General features: G+C 46.0%; 1 protein-coding gene across 1 annotated transcript in view; it reads left to right on the top strand.

The window, feature by feature from the left end:
- Positions 1-24091, top strand: part of LOC138492813 (tenascin-X-like) — a 759772-nt gene that overhangs the window by 305220 nt on the left and 430461 nt on the right. The window contains exons 15-17 of the mRNA XM_069620166.1: positions 6270-6527; positions 9161-9418; positions 12053-12310. Coding sequence (XP_069476267.1) covers positions 6270-6527; positions 9161-9418; positions 12053-12310 — 774 coding nt within the window. The remainder of the gene's footprint in view (positions 1-6269; positions 6528-9160; positions 9419-12052; positions 12311-24091) is intronic.

The raw sequence follows: 24091 nt of genomic DNA, 5'->3' as shown, positions 1-24091 counted from the left end.
ACATGTGCTGACCCGCTTACGCGCGAAGGGCCTTTCCTCGAATTACACGCTGACGTGCAAGATTTTCACATGCCAAATCACTCCGTATCAAGCTGGCCACGCAACAACACATGGAAGACCATGCTCCTGCCCAGAAGGCGGAATTACTGCCCCCCAGAGCCCCGAGCACGCTCCCACCTGCCATCTGCTGCTGCCTGACTGCCTGCTGCTTCGTGCCCTGCTATTTGCTGCCTGCACGTCAGCCAGGGGTGCATTTGCTTCGACCACCCCTGCTGGAACCGAAGACTCCCGACTGGGATACCATCCCTCCACAGCCCAGCCCCAGGACCCAGTTGCCCACCCACTCCTGCCTCTGGGGTTGCCATGTCGGGCACAACACCATCTGGCACCACTGGCAACCCCCAGCCAGAGAGGCAGAGGGCCACCAGCTTCAGTGCCAGGGAAGTTGGTGTTCTGGTGGAGCAAGTCCTGGGGCAGTATGATGCCCTCTTTGGAAGTTTGCGCGCCGACAATGAAGGATGGACCAGGATCTGGATGGACATCGTGACTGCCATCAACGCAGAGGGGGTGGCAGTCCACGACTTACAACATGTCAAGAAGCGCTGGGAGGACTTCAGGTCCAGGACCCTCAACAAGGCCCGGCGCCTCTTGAAGGCAGCGGATGCCAAGGGGCGCCGGGGCCACCTGTCCGACCACCAAATGAGGGTCCTGGAACACATATGCCCAGCGCTCCACGTCCAGGTCCTTCAGAGGCAGACCTGTCTGGAATCGAGCTGTAAGTGTACATGCATACTGACTGGATTCTGTGCGTGTGGTGGTGTGCCAGTAGTGTGCAGGTTGCACATGTGTTTTCGTAGGGCCATGTAGGGATATGTATGAACAGGGGTGTGAGGCTCCCACATGTGAGTCCTCTTAGGTGTGAGACACATCGATGGTGTATGTGTTGGTAAGCATGCTGTGCAAATGCAGGTGTGGTAGCACACATGTTTGAATTTCTGTGTATGCACGTTGGCATGGTTGTGGTGTCACACATGGATGGTGGTTCCTGCTGCATGTATCTGCACTGTGTACATGTGGATGTGTGTGTATTTGACAAGTTTGCAACTGTGATGCAACATGGATGCACGTGGCACTGATATGTAGAAGGCTGAATGCCAGATGTGACATGTATGGCGATCGCATCACTGCGACAGTTGGAGGAGATGTAGACATGCATGTAAGTGTGGTGGCGTGTGTGCATGTCTAGTGCACTCCCTGTGTTTCATGTGATGTCAGGCTCACCTTCGGCTGTTCATGCTGTTGTATGTGTATGGATGTTGCTGCCTGGTGCAATATTGCTGTGGAAATGCTCATGTGTGTGAGTTGAAATGACATATGTGTCGTGGAGTGTGATGCCATGTCTGAAGTTTGACACTGCCACTCATGTGCAATTGTCATGTGTGTATCAGTCCATTGTACAGTGCCCTGATGTCTGTGTTTTATCTTTCCCTGACTGCAGCGTCAACTGATGAAGAGGGCGGGGAGGGTGTTGTGGAGCACAGAGGCAGGGATCGCACCACCAGCCGGAGACGCAAGGCCCGGCTCCCCTCCCAGATTGACATCTCGTCGGGGAGTGAGGAGTCTGGTGCTGCGTCCCAGGCTGCAGCTGCCGAGGGTAGGTCCAAGAGGAAGAGGTCGGAGGAGGACTCCTCGACAGCAGAAGGGGCAGCTGAGACCCCACAGGGTCCAACGGAGGAAGATGGCACAGAGTCATCCAGGTTGGTGGGGGGTTTGGTGGAGGAGGAGGCTGTGGAAGGGACACACACGGGGTCTGGAGGTGGGGATTCCACTGGTGCTAGTGGTGCATTGCAGGGGCAGGGACAGGAGGCAGCACAGGCCGCCGCGGAGGTGCCTGTGTGCAATCCTGTCCATGATCCTGTCACTGCATCATCTGGCACAAGCAGGGATGCCTACGTCCAGACCCGTTTTCAGGGAGGGGATGAGCGCACAACAACTGGCCTTCCTCTCCCTGCGGACGTGGCTATCCGGGACCGTGTTGAGCCTGTCCTGAGTGGGATAGCGTTGCGTCAACGGGGCATGCAAGGTGACCTGCAGTCTTTTCGTGGAGAGACTGCACGTCGTCTCGCATGCCTCTTTGACCACGTTGACCTACTGGGACAGGTCACCGGTGCTGGATTCCTCCGTGTGCTGGACCTTCTTGCGACCCCCTCCTCACCTGAACCCCCTACGCGCCATTCGTCCTCCATGCCATCTTCCCACCCATGTGTCACCTGGGTACCCTGTGGAGCTGCCCCTGACCCAGCGGCCAGGCTGGAGGAGGACACATCCCTGCCACAGTCGGGAGTCGGACGTCCAGTAGGGGCGGCCACCACAACAACTGCACCCCAGCCGGAGGAGGATGTGCAGGCAACAAGAGCCAGGGCGCAGGCACAGGCACAGCAGCAGCAACATGGTGGGAGCAATGATGGCTCGGGCCTTCAACATCGGAGGGGCAGGCATCGGCCATAGGGCAGGAGGACCCCGGATTTCAAGTGTCTTCCGTGTGGCAGCGGTTGGCCCACGCCATAGATGCGGAGCGGCAGCGGGCGGAAGAGGCACGGCTCACAATGGTCAGGGCGGAGAACTCCATGCGGAGGGCCCTGAGGCGGGCCGAGTGCCTCGAGGCAATTCGCAGGGAGTGGAGGTGAACATGTCGTCGTCCCTGCGAGCCCTCTGGGCCATGGAAGAGGACCGCCTCCAGGACATTGAGCGGGAGTTCGATGATGCCCTGGCCCGGGACATCAATAAGTGAGCCGTCGGACTAGCCCGCTGCCATTGTAAATAGTTAGATAGTGTTAGGTTTCCTTTCTGTGTTTTTTTATTTTGGGCCGCTTGGACAATGCACTACATTTTTGTATATAGTTCATTATTAGGTAGGTTTTTTTTGTAGGTTTCATTTAATTTTTTGGGGTCATGGACCCTGGATTGGTGATTTGAATATAGTTGAACAGTGGATGTTTCTCGTTTTTATTTTAATTTCACCATGGCGCAATGGATTTCATATATTTCTTTTCCCTTGGATTTGCTTTGTTGGACTGAGACTTTGGACAAATTTTCATTTGGAGTTCTTTGGATTCTGATTTCATTTTTTTTATCATTACATTCATGTTGTGTTCAATACATTTTTGTTTCATACTTCGATGTGTGGTATTCTCTCATTGGTTTCATGCATGTCATGATATGGGTTTTCACATTCACTTGCACCCATTGTGTCTGTGTGACAGACATGTGTTCATGTACATACTTGCCATTCGGGTTGTATCATGTAATGGCCATTTCTCTGTGGGTGGATGCAATACTTGTTTGGGTCTTTGGGCTGGGGTGGCATGGGGTGTGGTGTGGGTGGCCATGAGGCCCATGATTGAGGATCATCATGACGTGGGTGCTGGGGGACATGAGTGGGGGCCTGCTGGCAGGTGCCCCTGACTACTGGGGGGTGGGGGAGCTGCGGGACATGAGTGGGGGCCTGCTGGCAGGTGCCCCTGACTGCTGGGGGTGGGGGTGCTGGGGGACATGTGCGGGACATGAGTGGGGGCCTGCTGGAAGGTGCCCCTGACTGCTGGGGGGCGGGGGTGCTGGGGGACATGTGTGGGACTTGAGTGGGGGCCTGATGGCAGGTGCCCCTGACTGCTGGGGGGTGGGGGTGCTGGGGAACATGTGTGGGGGCCTGCTGGCAGGTGCCCCTGACTTCTGGGGGGTGGGAGTGCTGGGGACATGAGTGGGGGCCTGCTGGCAGGTGCCACTGACTGTTGAGGGGTGGGGTGCTGGGGGACATGTGTGGGGGCCTGCTGGCAGGTGCCCCTGACTGCTGGGGGTTGGGGGTGCTGGGGGACATGTGTGGGGGCCTGCTGACAGGTGCCCCTCACTGCTGGGGGGTGGGGGTGCTGGGGAACATGAGTTGGTGATCACTAGTGCAAGGTGACATGTGGCTTGGCTGGGGGGCATGTCCTTCGTGGATGGGCTGCCTGCGGGACATGACCAGGGGTGCAGGGTAGTCCCCTGTGGTGTGGGCTGCCTGCAGGGGCCATGGAGGGTGTAGAGGGAACACCTGGGAGGACCCACACCGCCAATTCACGTGTAGGACTTCCCACGAACCCCCGAAAATCACGTACCCCGCTCTGACAGCAAAATCACGTGTGAAACTTCCCGCGCACCCTCGAAATACACGTTCCCCTCTCCAATCGCGTGTGAAACTTCCAGCGTACCCCAGGAATATACGTACACCACTCGCACAGGGCCTATCGCGTGGGAAACTTCCTGCGCACCCCAGGAATACACGCACCCTACTCGCACAGGGCATTTCGTGTGTGAAACTTCCCGCGAACCCCTGTTATACACATACCCCACTCGCACAGGGCATTTCGCGTGTAAAACTTCCCACGAACCCCTGTTATACACGTTCCCCTCTCCAATCGCATGTGAAACTTCCCGCGCACCCCTGAAATACACATTCCCCTCTCCAATCGCGTGTGAAACTTCCCGCGCACCCCAGGAATACACGTACCCCACTCGCACAGGGCTTATCACGTGTGAAACTTCCCGCGCACCCCAGGAATACAAGAACCCCACTCGCACACGGCATTTTGCCTGTGAAACTTCCCGCGAACCCCTGTTATACACGTACCCCACTCGCACAAGGCATTTCGCGTGTGAAACTTCCCACGAAACACTGATATACACGTTCCCCTCTCCAATCGCGTGTGAAACTTCCCGCGAACCCCTGTTATACATGTACCCCACTCGCACAGGGCATTTCGTGTGTGAAACTTCCCGCGAAACACTGTTATACACGTTCCCCTCTCCAATCGCGTGTCAAACTTCCCGCGAACCCCTGTTATACATGTACCCCACTCGCACAGGGCATTTCGTGTGTGAAACTTCCCGAGAACCCCTGTTATACACGTTCCCCTCTCCAATCGCGTGTGAAACTTCCCGCCCACCCCAGGAATACACGTACCCCACTCGCACAGGGCATTTCGCGTGTGAAACTTTGCGCGCACCCCAGGAATACACGTACCCCACTCGCACAGGGCATTTCGCGTGTGAAACTTCCCACGAACCCCTGTTATATACGTACCCCACTCCAATTGCGTGTGCCATTCCACCGTGCAGCGGGGTACGTGTATTCAGAGGGGTGCGCAGGGAGTTTTACAGGCGTTTTTGTGGTTGGGGGCCTGTGCGCCATGTATGGGATGTGTGCGCTGTGCATGGCGCACGGGGAGGGGTTGGGGGCGTAACTGGCGCTGCTGCAGGGTCGCTGCGCCACGCTGCGCCACGGCTGGTTTTGGAAACTAAAATCCATGAATACGCTGTGCACGGAAATAGATTTTAGCGCACGCGGCTGGCGCAGAAATTCGAACGCGCACACTGTGCGCCAACCGCATGCGCCACTTGTGCGCTGAATTCTATGAATTACTCTGTAAAAGTCATGTTATTCGAATAGATTGTTGTGCCGGTCTGGTTGTAGATTTTTCTGGGGCATTTCCATACTCCGTAAACATTGTATTATTTCAAGGAGAGGTGTTGCAGGTTGCATATTTGAAACAACTTTCAGTTAGTCAGAGAGCTGCACCTGGCTTTTCAGATAACAATTAATAATTTGTTTTTAAGTATCTACTTATGAGTGATTGATTACTCAGAATGTTTGGAGAAATTGCTTAATATCCTAATCGAGATCAAAATATTCTGATATACAAATTTCTTGAAAATTGTTAGAAAAAAACAGATTTGAGATTATAATTGTTCCCATTTTCATGGATACCATAAAGGTACAAACTTCAACACAATCATTACAAACTTGTTGCTATCATCATCAAATCATTTGGAATAATATTATTGTTTGACAGGAGTTCATTGCCTAGATGAATCACCTTTTTAATATATTCCCAATATTGTTTCATTACCTTGTTACTCCATTTGCTTCAAAACATTAATTATTCAAATGTCTTTATCGCAACTCTGAATCTCTTCCCAACTCATTTTCAAACACAGATCCTCTGAACGTGGTTGATTAAATATCAAGCAACTCAAAATGTCACAGCTCAAGTACAATTGTCTTGTGGGATTCTTTATTTTTTGCATTGAATTTAAGAGTGTTCTGCAATTGTTCCCATACCTCAAAGTTGTTTGCCACTTTAAAATGTAATTTAAATGCTACATACCTCAAATATATCCATGCTTAGTTGGTTCAACGAGTAAATCTAAATAGAACTGTTCTTGCTTTTTTATAGTACCTAATGTAACAAATAACCTGATTGTCAGCAACGTCACCATCGATTCAGTGTCTTTGACCTGGCTTCCACCAACTGGCAACAAAAGTTCATATGCAATAGACGTATTAGGGGAACCTTCCTCAAATTTTACCTGGGTGAATGAATCACTGACCATCTTTGGTCTGACACCTGGAAATCTGTATACATTCTTTGTCTCGGCCATCCCTGGAGATGAATCTCAGACTGGGAAAAGCAGCTCTGTTATTACGTACACAGGTAAGATATGTTCTAAATGAAACAGTAAAGTATTTATTGATTATTTACTCTTAATGTATTCTGAAATAACATAACATTCTATAGATTTCTAACACGAACCGTGAGTATTTACCTCATATTGAAAAGGCAGAAAAGCAAGGGATATTTTGAATGAACAGACAATAATCATTAGGGCAACCCACAAGGCCATGCACTGAATTGATTTCTCATTCTTTACTTCTTTGGAAAATTGTAATTGATTTGATATCACCACCGTAAGTATTATTGCAATTCTTTATGAAAACAGTCTTATATCATAGCATTTGTGCATGTCTGCATGTATCTCCTGGCCCAGAATATATGTCCTACTTATTTGTGGTTACACCACACTTAGGATGTTTTTCATCTCAGAGAAGATATCCAGCAATCATCCAATTAATACTGCATTTCTCTAAATGTATAACGTATGCCCAAATATTTTTATACTATATATTTTCAGTTGAAAATAAAGAAAACCTCTATTTACAAAACGTAAATTGCAATGTTCTTATTGGAGAATGGTTAAATGTAACACAAACATTTGAGGTGCATTGCATTGTCCATTTTTGTAATCATTTTGCAAAGAAATCATGTTGTTGGGAAATAATATCACACAGATGCATAAGGCATTAGCTGTCTATGTCTTAGATTAGGCAGCAAAAGATAACTTTGAAATGTTCCCATGACAGATATTTGGCGAGATGGGTAGGATTTGTCCACCCGAACAATTCAAATCTGCATTGGGATAGTCTCTGTTCTAAACATGCATTAGCGTTTAAAAGAACACAAAGGTCTGATACCTTAAATCATTCAGTAATGATGTAAATACAGCAAAGATGTAAGTGGCAAGTACAAACCATATTAGAAATGTGAAGTGAAAAGGAAAGAGTAAGATCAAACTGAGAACAAGATTATGAGTTGATGTATAGAAACACGCATTTAAGTGAATAAACCAGGCACAATGGGGTGATACGGGTGAGAAGTAGATTTAAGGCGGAGACATACCTCAATTTAGTCAAGGTGAAATGATGGAGTGAGAGTGCATCCAATACGAGATAGCAACTAGATATTCAATGTGTTTTACCGGAGGAAAATATGAAATAGAGGAAAAGGAGAAATATAATGTTTGGGGATATATTTAATAATTTTCTTCCTATTAGCACAGTATACAATTTGTACAGTGCATGTTTTGGGCATTAAGTAACGTTGAAAATTCTCAATAGTACAATCTTAACTTTATTTCAAGTCAAATATCTTTTTAGGGCAAACATTAATCCTCTGAGTGGATACATTGAGTATTTGCTGTGTTAGATACAACATCATTCCAACAATGCTTCCTTTAATTAGAAATGTGTTTAGGTGAGCTACAGAGCTCAATAGTCTTTTGAATAAAAAATGCACTAAATCATGAATTCTAAGATCCTTTAGTAGATTTCCAGCAGTAAATTCCAAATGTTGTTTCTGTATCATCAAGAATTACCACAAAGCAACATTTCTTTACACAAGTCATTGTGAGAAGTCCAATAATTACATGTATATTTTGTAAAGGTCTTTTATCCTGGAATTAAGTCCTACTCAATTTGCTTTCATAAATTAATTTGCAATACTTTATTTATCGATCAAACTGCACTAGATTAATTGGATGGAAGGATATTCTATCAAGACTAAAAGTGTAGTTATTTGAAAAGATTGTTGTGCCGGTCTGGTTGTAGATTTTTCTGGGGCATTTCCATACTCCTACAGATTGTATTATTTCAAGGAGAGGTGTTGCAGGTTGCATAATAGAAACAACTTTCAGTTAGTCAGAGAGCTGCACCTGGCTTGTCAGATAACAATTAATAATTCGTTTTTAAGTATCTACTTATGAGTGATTGATTACTCAGAATGTTTGGAGAAATTCCTTAATATCCTAATCGAGATAGAAGTATTCTGATATACAAATGGTCCTTATTGAATAGTAGTGCTTGCGGTTTGAGTTAGTTATTTATTTGTGTTATTGGATGATGTATGAAACCCATTGTTGTATATTTAGAGATTCTAATGTATTAAGATAATTTATGATTTTAATTCAGAAAATATAGATTTCTTGAAAAATGTTAGAAAATAACAGATTTTAGATTATAATTGTTACCATTTTCATGGATACCAGAAAGGTACAAACATCAACACAATCATTACAAACTGATTGCTATCATCATCAAATCATTTGGAATAATATTATTGTTTGACAGGAGTTCATTGCCTAGCTGAATCCCCTTTTTAATATATTCCCAATATTGTTTCATTACCTTGTTACTCCATTTGCTTCAATACATTAATTATTCAAATGTCTTTATCGCAACTCTGAATCTCTTCCCAACTCATTCTCAAACACAGATTATTTGAACCTGGTTGCTTAAATATCAAGCATCTCAAAATGTCAGAGCTCAAGTGCAACTGTCTTGTGGGATTCTTTATTTTTTGTATTGAATTTAAGAGTGTTCTGTAATTGTTCCCATACCTCAAAGTTGTTTGCCACTTTAAAATGTAATTTAAATCCTACATATGTCAAATATATCTACGCTTAGTTGGTTGGACGAGTAAATCTAAATAGAACTGTTCTTGCTTTTTTATAGTACCTAATGTAACAAATAACCTGATTGTCAGAAACGTCACCATCGATTCAGTGTCTTTGACCTGGCTTCCACCAACTGGCAACAAAAGTTCATATGCAATAGACGTATTAGGGGAACCTTCCTCAAATTTTACCTGGGTGAATGAATCACTGACCATCTTTGGTCTGACACCTGGAAATCTGTATACATTCTTTGTCTCGGCCATCCCTGGAGATGAATCTCAGACTGGGAAAAGCAGCTCTGTTATTACGTACACAGGTAAGATATGTTCTAAATGAAACAGTAAAGTATTTATTGATTATTTACTCTTAATGTATTCTGAAATAACATAACATTCTATAGCTTTCTAACACGAACCGTGAGTATTTACCTCATATTGAAAAGGCAGAAAAGCAAGGGATATTTTGAATGAACAGCCAATAATCATTAGGGCAACCCACAAGGCCATGCACTCAATTGGTTTCTCATTCTTTACTTCTTTGGAAAATTGTAATTGATTTGATATCACCACTGTAAGTATTATTGCAATTCTTTATGAAAACAGTCTTATATCATAGCATTTGTGCATGTCTGCATGTATCTCCTGGCCCAGAATATATGTCCTACTTATTTGTGGTTACACCACACTTAGGATGTTTTTCATCTCAGAGAAGATATCCAGCAATCATCCAATTAATACTGCATTTCTCTAAATATATAACGTATGCCCAAATATTTTTATACTATATATTTTCAGTTGAAAATAAAGAAAACCTCTATTTACAAAACGTAAATTGCAATGTTCTTATTGGAGAATGGTTAAATGTAACACAAACATTTGAGGTGCATTGCATTGTCCATTTTTGTAATCATTTTGCAAAGAAATCATGCTGTTGGGAAATAATATCACACAGATGCATAAGGCATTAGCTGTCTATGTCTTAGATTAGGCAGCAAAAGATAACTTTGAAATGTTCCCATGACAGATATTTGGCGAGATGGGTAGGATTTGTCCACCCGAACAATTCAAATCTGCATTGGGATAGTCTCTGTTCTAAACATGCATTAGCGTTTAAAAGAACACAAAGGTCTGATACCTTAAATCATTCAGTAATGATGTAAATACAGCAAAGATGTAAGTGGCAAGTACAAGCCATATTAGAAATGTGAAGTGAAAAGGAAAGAGTAAGATCAAACTGAGAACAAGATTATGAGTTGATGTATAGAAACACGCATTTAAGTGAATAAACCAGGCACAATGGGGTGATACGGGTGAGAAGTAGATTTAAGGCGGAGACGTACCTCAATTTAGTCAAGGTGAAATGATGGAGTGAGAGTGCATCCAAGACGAGATAGCAACTAGACATTCAATGTGTTTTACCGGAAGAAAATATGAAATAGAGGAAAAGGAGAAATATAATGTTTGGGGATATATTTAATAATTTTCTTCCTATTAGCACAGTATACAATTTGTACAGTGCATGTTTTGGGCATTAAGTAACGTTGAACATTCTCAATAGTACAATCTTAACTTTATTTCAAGTCAAATATCTTTTTAGGGCAAACATTAATCCTCTGAGTGGATACATTGAGTATTTGCTGTGTTAGATACAACATCATTCCAACAATGCTTCCTTTAATTAGAAATGTGTTTAGGTGAGCTACAGAGCTCAATAGTCTTTTGAATAAAAAATGCACTAAATCATGAATTCTAAGATCCTTTAGTAGATTTCCAGCAGTAAATTCCAAATGTTCTTTCTGTATCATCAAGAATTACCACAAAGCAACATTTCTTTACACAAGTCATTGTGAGAAGTCCAATAATTACATGTATATTTTGTAAAGGTCTTTTATCCTGGAATTAAGTCCTACTCAATTTGCTTTCATAAATTAATTTGCAATACTTTATTTATTGATCAAAATGCACTAGTTTAATTGGATGGAAGGATATTCTATCAAGACTAAAAGTCTAGTTATTTGAAAAGATTGTGGTGCCGGTCTGGTTGTAGATTTTTCTGGGGCATTTCCATACTCCTACAGATTGTATTATTTCAAGGAGAGGTGTTGCAGGTTGCATAATAGAAACAACTTTCAGTTAGTCAGAGAGCTGCACCTGGCTTGTCAGATAACAATTAATAATTCGTTTTTAAGTATCTACTTATGAGTGATTGATTACTCAGAATGTTTGGAGAAATTCCTTAATATCCTAATCGAGATAGAAGTATTCTGATATACAAATGGTCCTTATTGAATAGTAGTGCTTGCGGTTTGAGTTAGTTATTTATTTGTGTTATTGGATGATGTATGAAACCCATTGTTGTATATTTAGAGATTCTAATGTATTAAGATAATTTATGTTTTTAATTCAGAAAATATAGATTTCTTGAAAAATGTTAGAAAAAAACAGATTTGAGATTATAATTGTTACCATTTTCATGGATACCAGAAAGGTACAAACATCAACACAATCATTACAAACTGATTGCTATCATCATCAAATCATTTGGAATAATATTATTGTTTGACAGGAGTTCATTGCCTAGCTGAATCCCCTTTTTAATATATTCCCAATATTGTTTCATTACCTTGTTACTCCATTTGCTTCAATACATTAATTATTCAAATGTCTTTATCGCAACTCTGAATCTCTTCCCAACTCATTCTCAAACACAGATTATTTGAACCTGGTTGCTTAAATATCAAGCATCTCAAAATGTCAGAGCGCAAGTGCAACTGTCTTGTGGGATTCTTTATTTTTTGTATTGAATTTAAGAGTGTTCTGTAATTGTTCCCATACCTCAAAGTTGTTTGCCACTTTAAAATGTAATTTAAATCCTACATACGTCAAATATATCTACGCTTAGTTGGTTGGACGAGTAAATCTAAATAGAACTGTTCTTGTCTTTTTTATAGTACCTAATGTAACAAATAACCTGATTGTCAGAAACGTCACCATCGATTCAGTGTCTTTGACCTGGCTTCCACCAACTGGCAACAAAAGTTCATATGCAATAGACGTATTAGGGGAACCTTCCTCAAATTTTACCTGGGTGAATGAATCACTGACCATCTTTGGTCTGACACCTGGAAATCTGTATACATTCTTTGTCTCAGCCATCTCTGGAGATGAATCTCAGACTGGGAAAAGCAGCTCTGTTATTACGTACACAGGTAAGATATGTTCTAAATGAAACAGTAAAGTATTTATTGATTATTTACTCTTAATGTATTCTGAAATAACATAACATTCTATAGCTTTCTAACACGAACCGTGAGTATTTACCTCATATTGAAAAGGCAGAAAAGCAAGGGATATTTTGAATGAACAGCCAATAATCATTAGGGCAACCCACAAGGCCATGCACTGAATTGATTTCTCATTCTTTACTTCTTTGGAAAATTGTAATTGATTTGATATCACCACCGTAAGTATTATTGCAATTCTTTATGAAAACAGTCTTATATCATAGCATTTGTGCATGTCTGCATGTATCTCCTGTCCCAGAATATATGTCCTACTTATTTGTGGTTACACCACGCTTAGGATGTTTTTCATCTCAGAGTAGATATTCAGCTATCATCCAATGAATACATTTCTCTAAATGTATAACGTATGCCCAAATATTTTTATACTATTTATTTTCAGTTTAAAATAAAGAAAACCTCTATTTACCTCAGTCAAAACGTAAATTGCAATGTTCTTATTGGAGAATGGTTAAATGTAACACACACATTTGAGGTGCATATCATTGTCCAGTTTTTCAATCATTTTGCAAAGAAATCATGTTGTTGGGAAATAAAATCCCACAAATGCATAAGGCATTAGCTGTCTATGTCTAAGATTAGGCAGGAAAAGATAACTTTGAAATGTTCCCATGGCAGATATTTGGCGAGATGGGAAGATGTGTCCACCCGAACATTTCAAAACTGCATTTGGACAGTCTCTGTTCTAAACATGCATAAGCGTTTAACAGAACACAAAGGTATAATACCTTAAATCATTCAGTAATGATTTAAATACAGCAAAGATGTAAGTGGCAAGTACAATTCAAATTAGAAATGTGAAGTGAAAAGGAAAGAGTAAGATCAAACTGAGAACAAGATTATGATTTGATGTATAGAAACACACATTTAAGTGAATAAATCATGCAGAATAGGGTGAGACCGGTGAGAAATAGAGTTAAGGCTGAGACGTACCTCAATTTAGTCAAGGTGAAATGAAGGAGCGAGTGTGCATCCAAGACGGGATAGCAACTAGACATTCACTGTGTTTTACCAGAAGAGAATATCTAATAGAGGAAAAGGAGAAATATAATGTTTGGGGATACATTTAATAATTCTCTTCCTAATGGCACAGTATAAAATGTGTACAGTGCATGTTTTGGCCATTAAATAACGTTGAAAATCCTCAATAGTACAACCTTAACTTTATTTCAAGTCAAATATCTTTTTAGGGCAGAAATTAGTCCTCTGAGTGGATACATTGAGTTTTTGCTTTGTTAGATCCAAAATCATTCCAACAATGCTTCCTGTAATTAGAAATGTGTTTAGGTGAGCTACAAAGCTCAATAGTCCTTTGAATTAAAAATGCACTAAGTCATGAATACTACATAAGAACCTCTAGTAGATTTCCAGCAGTACATTCCAAATGTTATTTCTGTATCATCAATAATTACCACAAAGCAACATTTCTTTACACAAATCATTGCTAGAAGTCCACTAATTGCATGTCTATTTTGTAAAGGTATTTTATCCTGGAATTAAGTTATGCTCAATTTGCTTTCATAAATAAATTTGCAATACTTTATTTATTGTTTAAATGCAATAAATTGAATGGGAGGATATTATATCAAGCCATAGGGGCTGATTCATGGAATTTGTGTGCCGGAAAAATACTGATTTGTGTACCATTCTGCCCGCAAATCCCCATTTGTTAAAAAGGGATTTGCGGGCAAAAGGACGCACAAATCCTTGTTTTTTGGTGCACAAATTCCATGAATCAGCCCCTAAAAGTGTAGTTATTGATATGATATGTTATGATATGGCATTTGTAACGCGCCTATACACAAGTGTTTCAAGGCGCGACGAGGCAGGGAGGGTGGAACAAGGGGAAGACAGACAATGATCCTACTAGGCCAGGTGTCATTCAGACCGCCCAAGTGCAGGGGTAGGGGGAAGGGAAAAAGTGCAAGGGGAAGGGGGAGGGGGGAGGGGAGTGCAGTACAAATAAGTAGAATAGAAATAAAATAATAAATAAATAGGGCCAGCTTGTGGCAAGTGCAAGGTAAGTGCAGACAAGTGCTGGGGGGGTGGCTGTAGTGATACAGAGACAGTCCTGCAGTGCAGGGGTTGCCAGGGAGGCAGTGCAAGTGAAGAGTGACTGGGCCCAGGACCGAGGTCGGTGCGAGTAGCCCAGTTGCAGAATCAGTGCAGTTTTGGTGAAGAATTTAGCAGGGGAGAGGGAGAGAGAAAGCAGAAGTGAAGAGGAAGGTTTTGAGGTGCTTCCGGAACCGGAGATGGTTCTCCTCAAGTTTCAGGGAGGCAGGAAGGCTGTTCCAGAGGGAGGCCCCTGCCGCGGAGAGAGATCTACCCCCAGCTCGTTGCTTCGAGAAGCGGCTGACCCTGAGGGAGTTGGAGACGGATGAGCGTAGGGCTCGGGAAGGAAGATATTTAGGAAGCGAGAGTTGAAGGTATTTAGGCCCCAGGCCCCAGAAGGCCTTGTGGACAATGCAGAGGGTTTTGAACTTAATCCTCGCAGCCACTGGGAGCCAGTGTAGAGATTTTAGTCCTGGAGAGATACGGTCCCTGGGCTTGAGGCCAAGGACAAGTCTCGCAGTTCTGTTCTGGATGAGTTGCAGAGGGCGGAGAGTGGAGGCAGGCAGATTAAGATAGAGGCTGTTACAGTAGTCCAGCTTCGAGAGAACCAGGGCTCGGGAGACAGTGAGCTTCTGGGGGAAGGAGAGGAAGGGAAGAATACCTCTGAGGAGGTGCAGCTGGTAATGTGACTTCTTAGAGACGTCAGATATATGAGGAGAGAAGGAGAGTGTGGAGTCGAAGATGACCCCAAGGTTTTTTGCCTTGCAGGTAGGAGCAGGAAGAGGGCCAAGAGAGGCCGGCCAGAGAGCTGCAGGGAAGGAGGGAGTGGGTGTGCCGATGAGTAGGATCTCAGTCTTACTAGCATTAAGGCAGAGGTCATTGGCAGCACACCATTCCTGGATAGCAGACAGACAGTCAGAGATGAGGGAGGGAGAGGAGGAGGCCGAGGGTAGCCTGAAAATGAGCTGGGTATCATCCGCATAGCACTGAAAGTTGGGGCAGAGGGCGGCGATGCGGTGGGCAAGGAGTGCCAGATACTGGTTGAACAGCCAGGGAGAGAGATTAGATCCCTGGGGAACGCCACAGGTGGAGAAAAAGATGTCAGAGAGGAAGGACCCAAGTTGGACCTGGGAGGGTCGATTGGAAAGGAAAGAGGTCAGCCACGCCAGAGCCTGACCAGTGATACCCAGGTTATCACGGAGACGGTTGAGCAGGATGGCATGGTTGACAGTGTCAAAGGCAGAAGAGAGATCGAGCAGAATGAGAACACACGGAGTGTTGGAGTCGAGGTTCAAGAGCAGGTCCTCACGGATGTTCAGGAGAGCAGTTTCCGTGCTTCTGGCTGCTCTGAAGCCAGATTGATGGTCATGGAGACTATCAACAGCTTCAGCATGGAGGTTAAGCTGGGAGATGGCCAGTTTCTCCAGGAGCTTGCCCAGGAAGGGAGTGATGGAGATTGGGCGATAGTTAGCTAGACAGGAGGGGTCGGCAGAGGGTTTCTTAAGGAGAGGGTGCACAAGGGAGTGCTTGAGGCGGGATGGGAAGACTCCAGAGGCGAAGAAGTGGTTGCAAAAGTCAGCCAGGGCAGGAGCCAGGGAGTCGATGTGGTCCTTGATAGTTTTGGAGGAACAGGGGTGAATCTGTTTAGACGAGACTTTCATAGATCGGACTTGTCTGGAAACCTCGTCAGCAGAAAAAAGGGGAAAGGCAGAGAAGGAGGGAGGAGGGGTGGCTGCAGAAGGGCCAGAGGAAGAGCAGGGAAGGGAGGGAGGTGAAAGGAGGAGAGTGAGGACAGGATGTCCTGAGTTTTAGAGATGAAGTGGGAGGCCAGTGCAGTGCAGAGGGCCTGGGAGGGGACAGGAGAGGTACAGACTGCAGCAGGGTTGGCAAGCTCCTTGCAGATTTTAAAGAGTTCAGCCGAGTTGTTAGATGCCGCAGAGATGCGGGCTTGGATAAGGGCTCTCTTCTTGGTGAGAACAGAGAGACGGTATTGCCTTTGGAGCAGGCGGCAGGCCAGTTTGTCAGAGGATGAACATGAATCACGCCATTTCCTCTCTGCCACCCTGCACTTGCGTTTTAGGGTGACGAGATCCGAATCATACCAGGAGTTACATTTGGCTTTGGGCTTCAGGCGGATTTTCATGACAGGGGCAAGGATATCAAGAGTATCAGATATAGCAGAGTGGAGCAAGGAGAGAGCTGTGTCAGGGTGGGAGTCAGCCGAAGGGGGTGGGGGGGCGAGAAGGTGGCAGCGAAAGCCGCAACTGACACGCGCTTCATGGGTCGGATGACCGAGAAGGTGGGTGGCAATGATGAGGGTGGCTTTGCCTGTGGGGTAGGGAGGGTGAGGTGGGAGGATAGGAGAAAGTGATCACTCCAGGAGAGAGGAGTGGAGAGAGGGACAGAGAGGGGAAGGTCAGAAGAGATCAGAGCATCAAGAGTATGCCCTGCAGAATGAGTAGGCCCAGACGGGAGAATAGAGAGTGAGAGCGAGTCGCAGAGGTCACGAAAGAGTCCAGTTGGGGGACAGGAGGCATCTAGGTGGATGTTGAAGTCACCAAGAAAGAGGAGTTGAGTGGTAGAGGACAGGAGTGAGGAGGAGAGGTCAGCCCACTCAGAGAGGAAGGAGGAAATTTGACCAGGTGGCCGATAGATAGTAGCCACGGTAAGGGAATGGCTAGGAGAGAGAGAGAGTCGGCAGACAAGACATTCAAAAGAGGAGTAGGTCTGCGTAGGAGTGACAGTGGCAGGAATCCACTCAGGGAAGATAAGGGCAACACCCCCCCCTGCACGGTTGGGCCTGGGCACAGAGAGGATCTTGTAACCTTCAGGTAGGAGTGTGTCAAAGCTCGTGACAGAGCTGGCTGTGAACCATGTCTTAGTGAGACCGAGGACGTCAAGGTCCAGTTCCTCAAGAAGGCGACAGATTTCGGAGGAATGCTTGATGGCAGAGCGAGAGTTAAGAGTGGCAAAGTGGAGAAGGTTGCCATCCTTGAAGGACTTCCGGGGAGGGGTACAGATCAGAGGTACGCCCTGCGGAGGTGTAGAAGAAGGAGGTGAAGAGGGAGTGCGAGAGGGGGCAGGGAGGGAGGGTAGAGGCAAGGTAGCCGAAGACAGGGGGGGGACAGCAGGGGAGGAAAGGAAGTTGATGAGGCGAGGGAAGCGTCTATCAAAGAGGTGAAGGTTGGCCTGAGGGCCTTGGACCAAGACGGTCCCATTAGCGTAGACATTAATGATGGCCCTAGAGGAGCGGAAGGGGGCCAAGAGGACATCCCAACGGGTGCCACCATTAATGGGAGAAGAGGAAAAAGGAGAGAGCACAGAGACCATATGAAGGGTCCATAGGTCAGGTGAAGGCACGAAAAAGAGGATGTCAGTGAGAGTTTCCTAAGAGCAGGCACTAGTGTAGGTGTCAGCGATAGGGAGGCCTTGGTTGGAGACCAGGATGTCCTTTTTAAACTTTTTCCTACCAGATTTAGTGAGGAGAGCAGGATAGTCAATAGAGAAGCAGTTAGAGAAGATAGGTGAGATAGAGAGCACCATGGAGTAGGAGGGAGTGTGGGGGCGGGAAGACAGACGATACGAGAAGCACGCAGGCAGGACGTGAGCGGCAAGCCCAAGTTTACCACATTTCAGAACAGTGAATGAGTATTAGGTACAGAGGCCACCTAAGTTAGAGAATCCTGCGAGGGGAGAAAAAAAAACAAGTTTACCACATTTCAGAACAGTAAATGAGTATTAGGTACAGAGGCCACCTAAGTTAGAGAATCCTGCGAGGGGAGGAAAAAAAACCAAGTTTACCACATTTCAGAACAGTAAATGAGTATTAGGTACAGAGGCCACCTAAGTTAGAGAATCCTGCGAGGGGAGAAAAAAGTTTACCTCAACTGTGGAACACAGTGAGGTGAAGACACCATGCGAAGGAAGTGACCAGGTGTAGGTGGGGTGGGCCGCGCAAGGTGGAAATGGCAAAGTACAGGCGCCTTGCGTCACCTGCGGACACCTGCAGACACACAGGGAGCCGCAACTGAAGGAGTCGCCCTTGGCCTTGGGGCCCTTAGCCGCAGGGGGCTGCCGGGCAGAGGGCTGCCCCAAAGGGTGTAGTTATAGGAAGAGGGAGGAGAGGAAGGGGAGGGGGGGTGTGGGCGGGCAGGGAGGCGGGAGGGAGAGGAGAACCAGGAAGTGGGAGGGGAGGGGGAGAGCAGGCACAACAACGCGCTACGAGCGCAGATGAAACTTTTCTTTTTTTTTTTTTTATATTCAAAAACACAATCTACTCACGGATGCCCGCTAGGGATGCCGAGGCAGGGCTTCCAGGCCTGCAGTTCCCTCGGGGCCACCGGCGACCGCTCTCCCACGCTCCGCTCAGCTACACAAAGAAGCGAGCAGGGGGAGCGGGCGTCGAGTAGCCCAGAAGGGAGGCAGGCAGAAGCCAATCAGAGGGGGGGGTGGGAGGGCAGGGAGGCGGGAGGGAGAGGAGAACCAGGAAGTAGGAGGGGAGAGGGAGAGCAGGCACAACAACGCGCTACGAGCGCAGATGAAACTTTTCTTTTTTTTTTATATTCAAAAACACAATCTACTCACGGATGCCCGCTAGGGATGCCGAGGCAGGGCTTCCAGGCCTGCAGTTCCCTCGGGGCTACCGGCGACCGCTCTCCCACGCTCAGCTACACAAAGAAGCGAGCAGGGGGAGCGGGCGTCGAGTAGCCCAGAAGGGAGGCAGGCAGAAGCCAATCAGAGGGGGGGGTGGGCGGGCAGGGAGGCGGGAGGGAGAGGAGAACCAGGAAGTGGGAGGGGAGGGGGAGAGCAGGCACAACAACGCGCTACGAGCGCAGATGAAACTTTTCTTTTTTTTTTTATATTCAAAAACACAATCTACTCATGGATGCCCGCTAGGGATGCCAAGGCAGGGCTTCCAGGCCTGCAGTTCCCTCGGGGCCACCGGCGACCGCTCTCCCACGCTCAGCTACACAAAGAAGCGAGCAGGGGGAGCGGGCGTCGAGTAGCCCAGAAGGGAGGCAGGCAGAAGCCAATCAGAGGGGGGGGTGGGCGGGCAGGGAGGCGGGAGGGAGAGGAGAACCAGGAAGTGGGAGGGGAGGGGGAGAACAGGCACAACAACGCGCTACGAGCGCAGATGAAACTTTTTTTTTTTTTATATTCAAAAACACAATCTACTCACGGATGCCCGCTAGGGATGCCGAGGCAGGGCTTCCAGGCCTGCAGTTCCCAAATTTTAACAAAGATGTCCACCAGCACAGTTTAAAACTGCATTGGGACAGTCTCTGTTCTAAACATGCATTAGCGTTTAACAGAACACAAAGGTATAATACATAAAATCATTCAGTAATGATGTAAATACAGTAAAGATATAAGTGGCAAGTGCAAGTCATATTAGAAATGTGAAGTGAAAAGGGAAGAGTAAGATCAAACTGAGAACAAGATTATGAGTTGATGTATAGAAACACACATTTAAGTGAATAAACCAGGCAGAATGGGGTGATACGGGTGGGAAATAGATGTAAGGCGGAGACCTACCTCAATTTAGTCAAGATGAAATGATGGAGTGACAGTGCATCCAAGACGGGATAGCAACTAGACATTCACTGTGTTTTACTGGAAGAGAATATGAAATAGAGGAAAAGGAGAAATATAATGTTTGGGGATATATTTAATAATTTTCTTCCTATTGGCAGAGTATAAAATGTGGACAGTGCATGTTTTGTGCATTAAATAACGTTGAAAATCCTCAATAGTACAATCTTAACTTTTTTTCAAGTCAAATATCTTTTTAGGGCAAACATTAATCCTCAGAGTGGAGACATTGAGTTTTTTCTGTTTTAAATCCAAAATCATTCCAACTATGATTCCTTTAATCAGAAATGTGTTTAAGTGAGCTACAAAGCTCGTAAGTCCTTTGAATAAAAAATGCACTCAATCATGAATTCTCCATAAGAACCTCTAGTATATTTCTAGAAGTACATTCCAAATGTTATTTCTGTATCATCAATAATTACCACAAAGCAACATTTCTTTGCACAAGTTATTGTGAGAAGTCCAATAATCACATGTGTATTTTGTAAAGGTCTTTTATCCTGGAATTAAGCCATACTCAATTTGCTTTCATAAATTGATTTGCAGTACTTTATTTATTGATCAAAATTCACTAGATTAATTGGATGGAAGTACATTCTATCAAGACTAAGGGGCCGATTCATGGAACAAACGTGTGGTGAAAAAAGTGGCGCAAGCTGGTGCAAGCAGGCGCAAGCGTGAAAAAGGAAGCGCACGTGCACGCGTGCGATTCATCGAAGTCCCTGCGCGTGTTTTTCTCTGGATGTGTGCCAAACCCGTGAGTGGTGCACACGGGCGCACACGTCATTGCAACATCCCGAACGCCGTGCGTGACGCGCACAGGGAAAGCGCACAACGTCCATGCACACACCAAAAAGGGGGCGGGACACGGGGCATAACACGCGGAATGGGGAACAACGCGTGAAAAAGAAGGCGTAACTGGGGAAGTACTTCAGGGAAATGCACGGAACGCCCACACGCATGTGAACAACCCGTATTCATGGATTCGAATACGGGAAACCCGTGCACGGCAGAAGATGCACATAGGCGTCAACGCGTCTGCCACACGAAGGCAGGCAGAAGGGTTCCGGTGCACAGTATAAAAGTGGGTGCAAACAACAAACACGTATATACAGCTACGATGAATGCCCCATTTGTCGCAGCACTGATCGTAGGACACCGCAGGAGGAGGAGAATAGCCAGGACCCACATTTTTTTACCACGGACCAGCCTTTTTGGGATGCCTGACGACCACGTCTATGGCAGGTATAGGTTTCCACCTCATATCATCCTAGACCTCGTCAGAGAGTGGGAAGATGACCTTACTTCCCCCACCCTGTGCTCCCAAGCATTGAGCCCCTTGGAGAAGTTGCTCAATGTCCTGCATGTTTTGGCCACTGGGTCATTTCAGCGGACCACTGCCATAGTGGGGGGGGTCTCACAGGCCACGCAGTCACGCTGTCTACACCAGGTGTTGGCAATCATCACTGCACGCCCCTCAGTCCGCAGGCACATATACATGCCCAGAAAACCCGCAGAAAGGCAGGCTGTGGTCCAGGACTTTTACAGGGTGGCACACTTCCCCAAAGTGCTTGGTGCCATAGATTGCACCCATGTGGCCCTACGTCCACCTAGGGCCACTGAGCACATCTATCGAAAACGCAAGCACTGGCATTCCATCAACGTGCAGGTTGTATGTGATGCTAAAGGAATCATCACCTCTGTCTATGCAAACTACCCTTGCTCCACCCATTTCAGTTTCATATACAGAATGTCCGCCCGAGCCGGGCCCTGGAAGCTGGGCAGAATGGCGACACATGGCTCCTAGGAGAGAACAAATGCCTGTGCACATGCATGCAAGTGACACACAGACAAATACACAAACCCTAATAATCTCCACTATTATCACCTCCCCAGGGGACAGTGCCTACCCTCTGAGCAACCACATGATGACGCCAATCCGGAACCCCACCACACCACCCCAGGTAAAATACAACGGTGCCCATATTGCAACCAGGGGCATAGTGGAGCACACATTCGGAGTGCTCAAGTCTCGCTTCCGCTCCCTTGACCGCTCTGGTGGGCAGCTACTATATGCACCCCCAGTAGTGTGCAGGATCATTGTGGCAGCATGTGTCCTGCACAATGTTGCAACACAGTGGGAGGTACCGGTGGACATGGTGGTGCCACCACATCCCCAACCACAGGCACAGGCGCTGCCCATGGGAGGGGACAGGGCATGTGGCGAGGCAGCCTGGACCCAGCTTGTGGCCACATATTTCACCTAAACCCCACCCCTGCGGAGTGCACACAGTCCTGGCACATACCAGGTGACAATCGATGATGACAAAGAGACAGTCAACTGTCACAACCTTACCACCCTGAGAATGTTCCCATGGAAGTGCCACATTGTGTGTATCCCTAGCTACTTAAAAATAACCAATCCTGTGTGACCAAAAGGAACACATGCAAGGTGTGTATGTATCACACACCCCTGCAAAACAGTCCATCACAATCCCTGGTATGTCACCCAAACCCTCACAAACCACATCACCCTTGTCTGCTACACCATGAAATGGCATGCAATAGCAAAAGACAAACACGTGACCAATAAGATACAAAGTGACATGTCATAAATGAAAACTGGCACGAGACAATGATGCCTGACATGGAATCAGATGAAATGACTGACCAACAACCTCCCACACATACAAAGTCAGACACAAATGCTTTCCAACAGTCGTAGCATGAAAACAACACTGAATGCCTGTTCACATGCACATTGGGCATGGCAAATTCCAAACTCCCGAACCTGTGTGCTGTGTGTGTCTCCTGCAACACACTGCACAGCACAGAGCACTTTGAGCAGCCATTGTGTTGCAGATACACCTTGAGCATCACATGAAAAAAACTAATGAAATCTACAACCAAATGACGCATGCACAGGTACCCAAATGGCGATAGATCATGTGCTGCATGGACACCGCGGGCCTGAAAATGCAATCTGTGTGCACCTGTGGCCATGGAAGGGTGGATGTGCGTGTGGTGGATCATTGTGCAACTGTGTGTGTCATTAGGGACATGCTCTCAATATATGCATGTGAAATAAAGTGACCCTCAGTGTCCTGTACACATCACATGTGAACATTGCCCATGTGAACACCCCAGCATGTCAAACCACACCAATCCCTTGACACCTGAAAAGTAAAGACAACACAGGAACAGGCATTGAGCAGCATAACACATCATGTACATAGTACCCCACAATTAAAAAGTCAGAGTGCCCAAAACACTGTAGGCCAAGCCAACTGTCCAACAACAAAAGGCCCTCCCTTACACATCACTGTGACCTTCTGAACAACTGTCTCTGGTGTATGTAGCCTTCTTTCTTCAAGTCTACCTGGCTACAGGATCACCCTACCCCTTGGTCTCCATGTTCCAGCTTGCGTGTAAATAGGATCAAGCCCCCTCAGAGGCCACCTTGAATGGTAAAAATGCCAAATTGCAGAGAACTCCAAGTAGGCAAGCCCACAAACCAATGAAAAAGGCAGTAGGCACCAAAAAACCCTGGAAGAGTCTCCCGTAGATGCCTTGAGGTAGCAGGAAATGTCAAAGCACATGTACAAGCACAATGATAGAACAACCAAGGTAGCACAGTTGAACAATGGTCCAACAGGATGGGTACCATTCACGGTACATAATATACAATGATGATGCAACAACTGATGGGTACTGTCAGAGCTCCGGTGTTCAGGCGCAGGAGTGGCACGAACCAACCTCCCCTTCCGTGGTCTGGGTGCCTGCAAGGTCAAACTAACAGAGGCCTCTGAAACCCCGGCGGGGAAGGAGGGTCAGGGATATGTTGCATGGACAGGCATTGGTATTCAGGATAACTGGAAAGAGGGGCAGGAAAATGGATGTGGATTTGCAAGGTAAAGTAGGCAAAATACAACTAATCACAAAAACACATACTCAATCAGAGAAAACATGTTCATCATGTACATTGTACCAAATCAGTCAAATGAAAGCCAAAGAGACACTTATCTCTGGGGTGAGTGCTGACCT

Source organism: Ambystoma mexicanum, chromosome 10, assembly GCF_040938575.1.
Source record: "Ambystoma mexicanum isolate Mex_15411 chromosome 10, UKY_AmexF1_1, whole genome shotgun sequence".
In the NCBI taxonomy this organism is placed as follows: Eukaryota; Metazoa; Chordata; class Amphibia; order Caudata; family Ambystomatidae; genus Ambystoma; species Ambystoma mexicanum.
The sequence above is the reverse complement of the archived record's forward strand: the minus strand, read 5'-3'. Positions and strand labels throughout refer to the sequence as shown.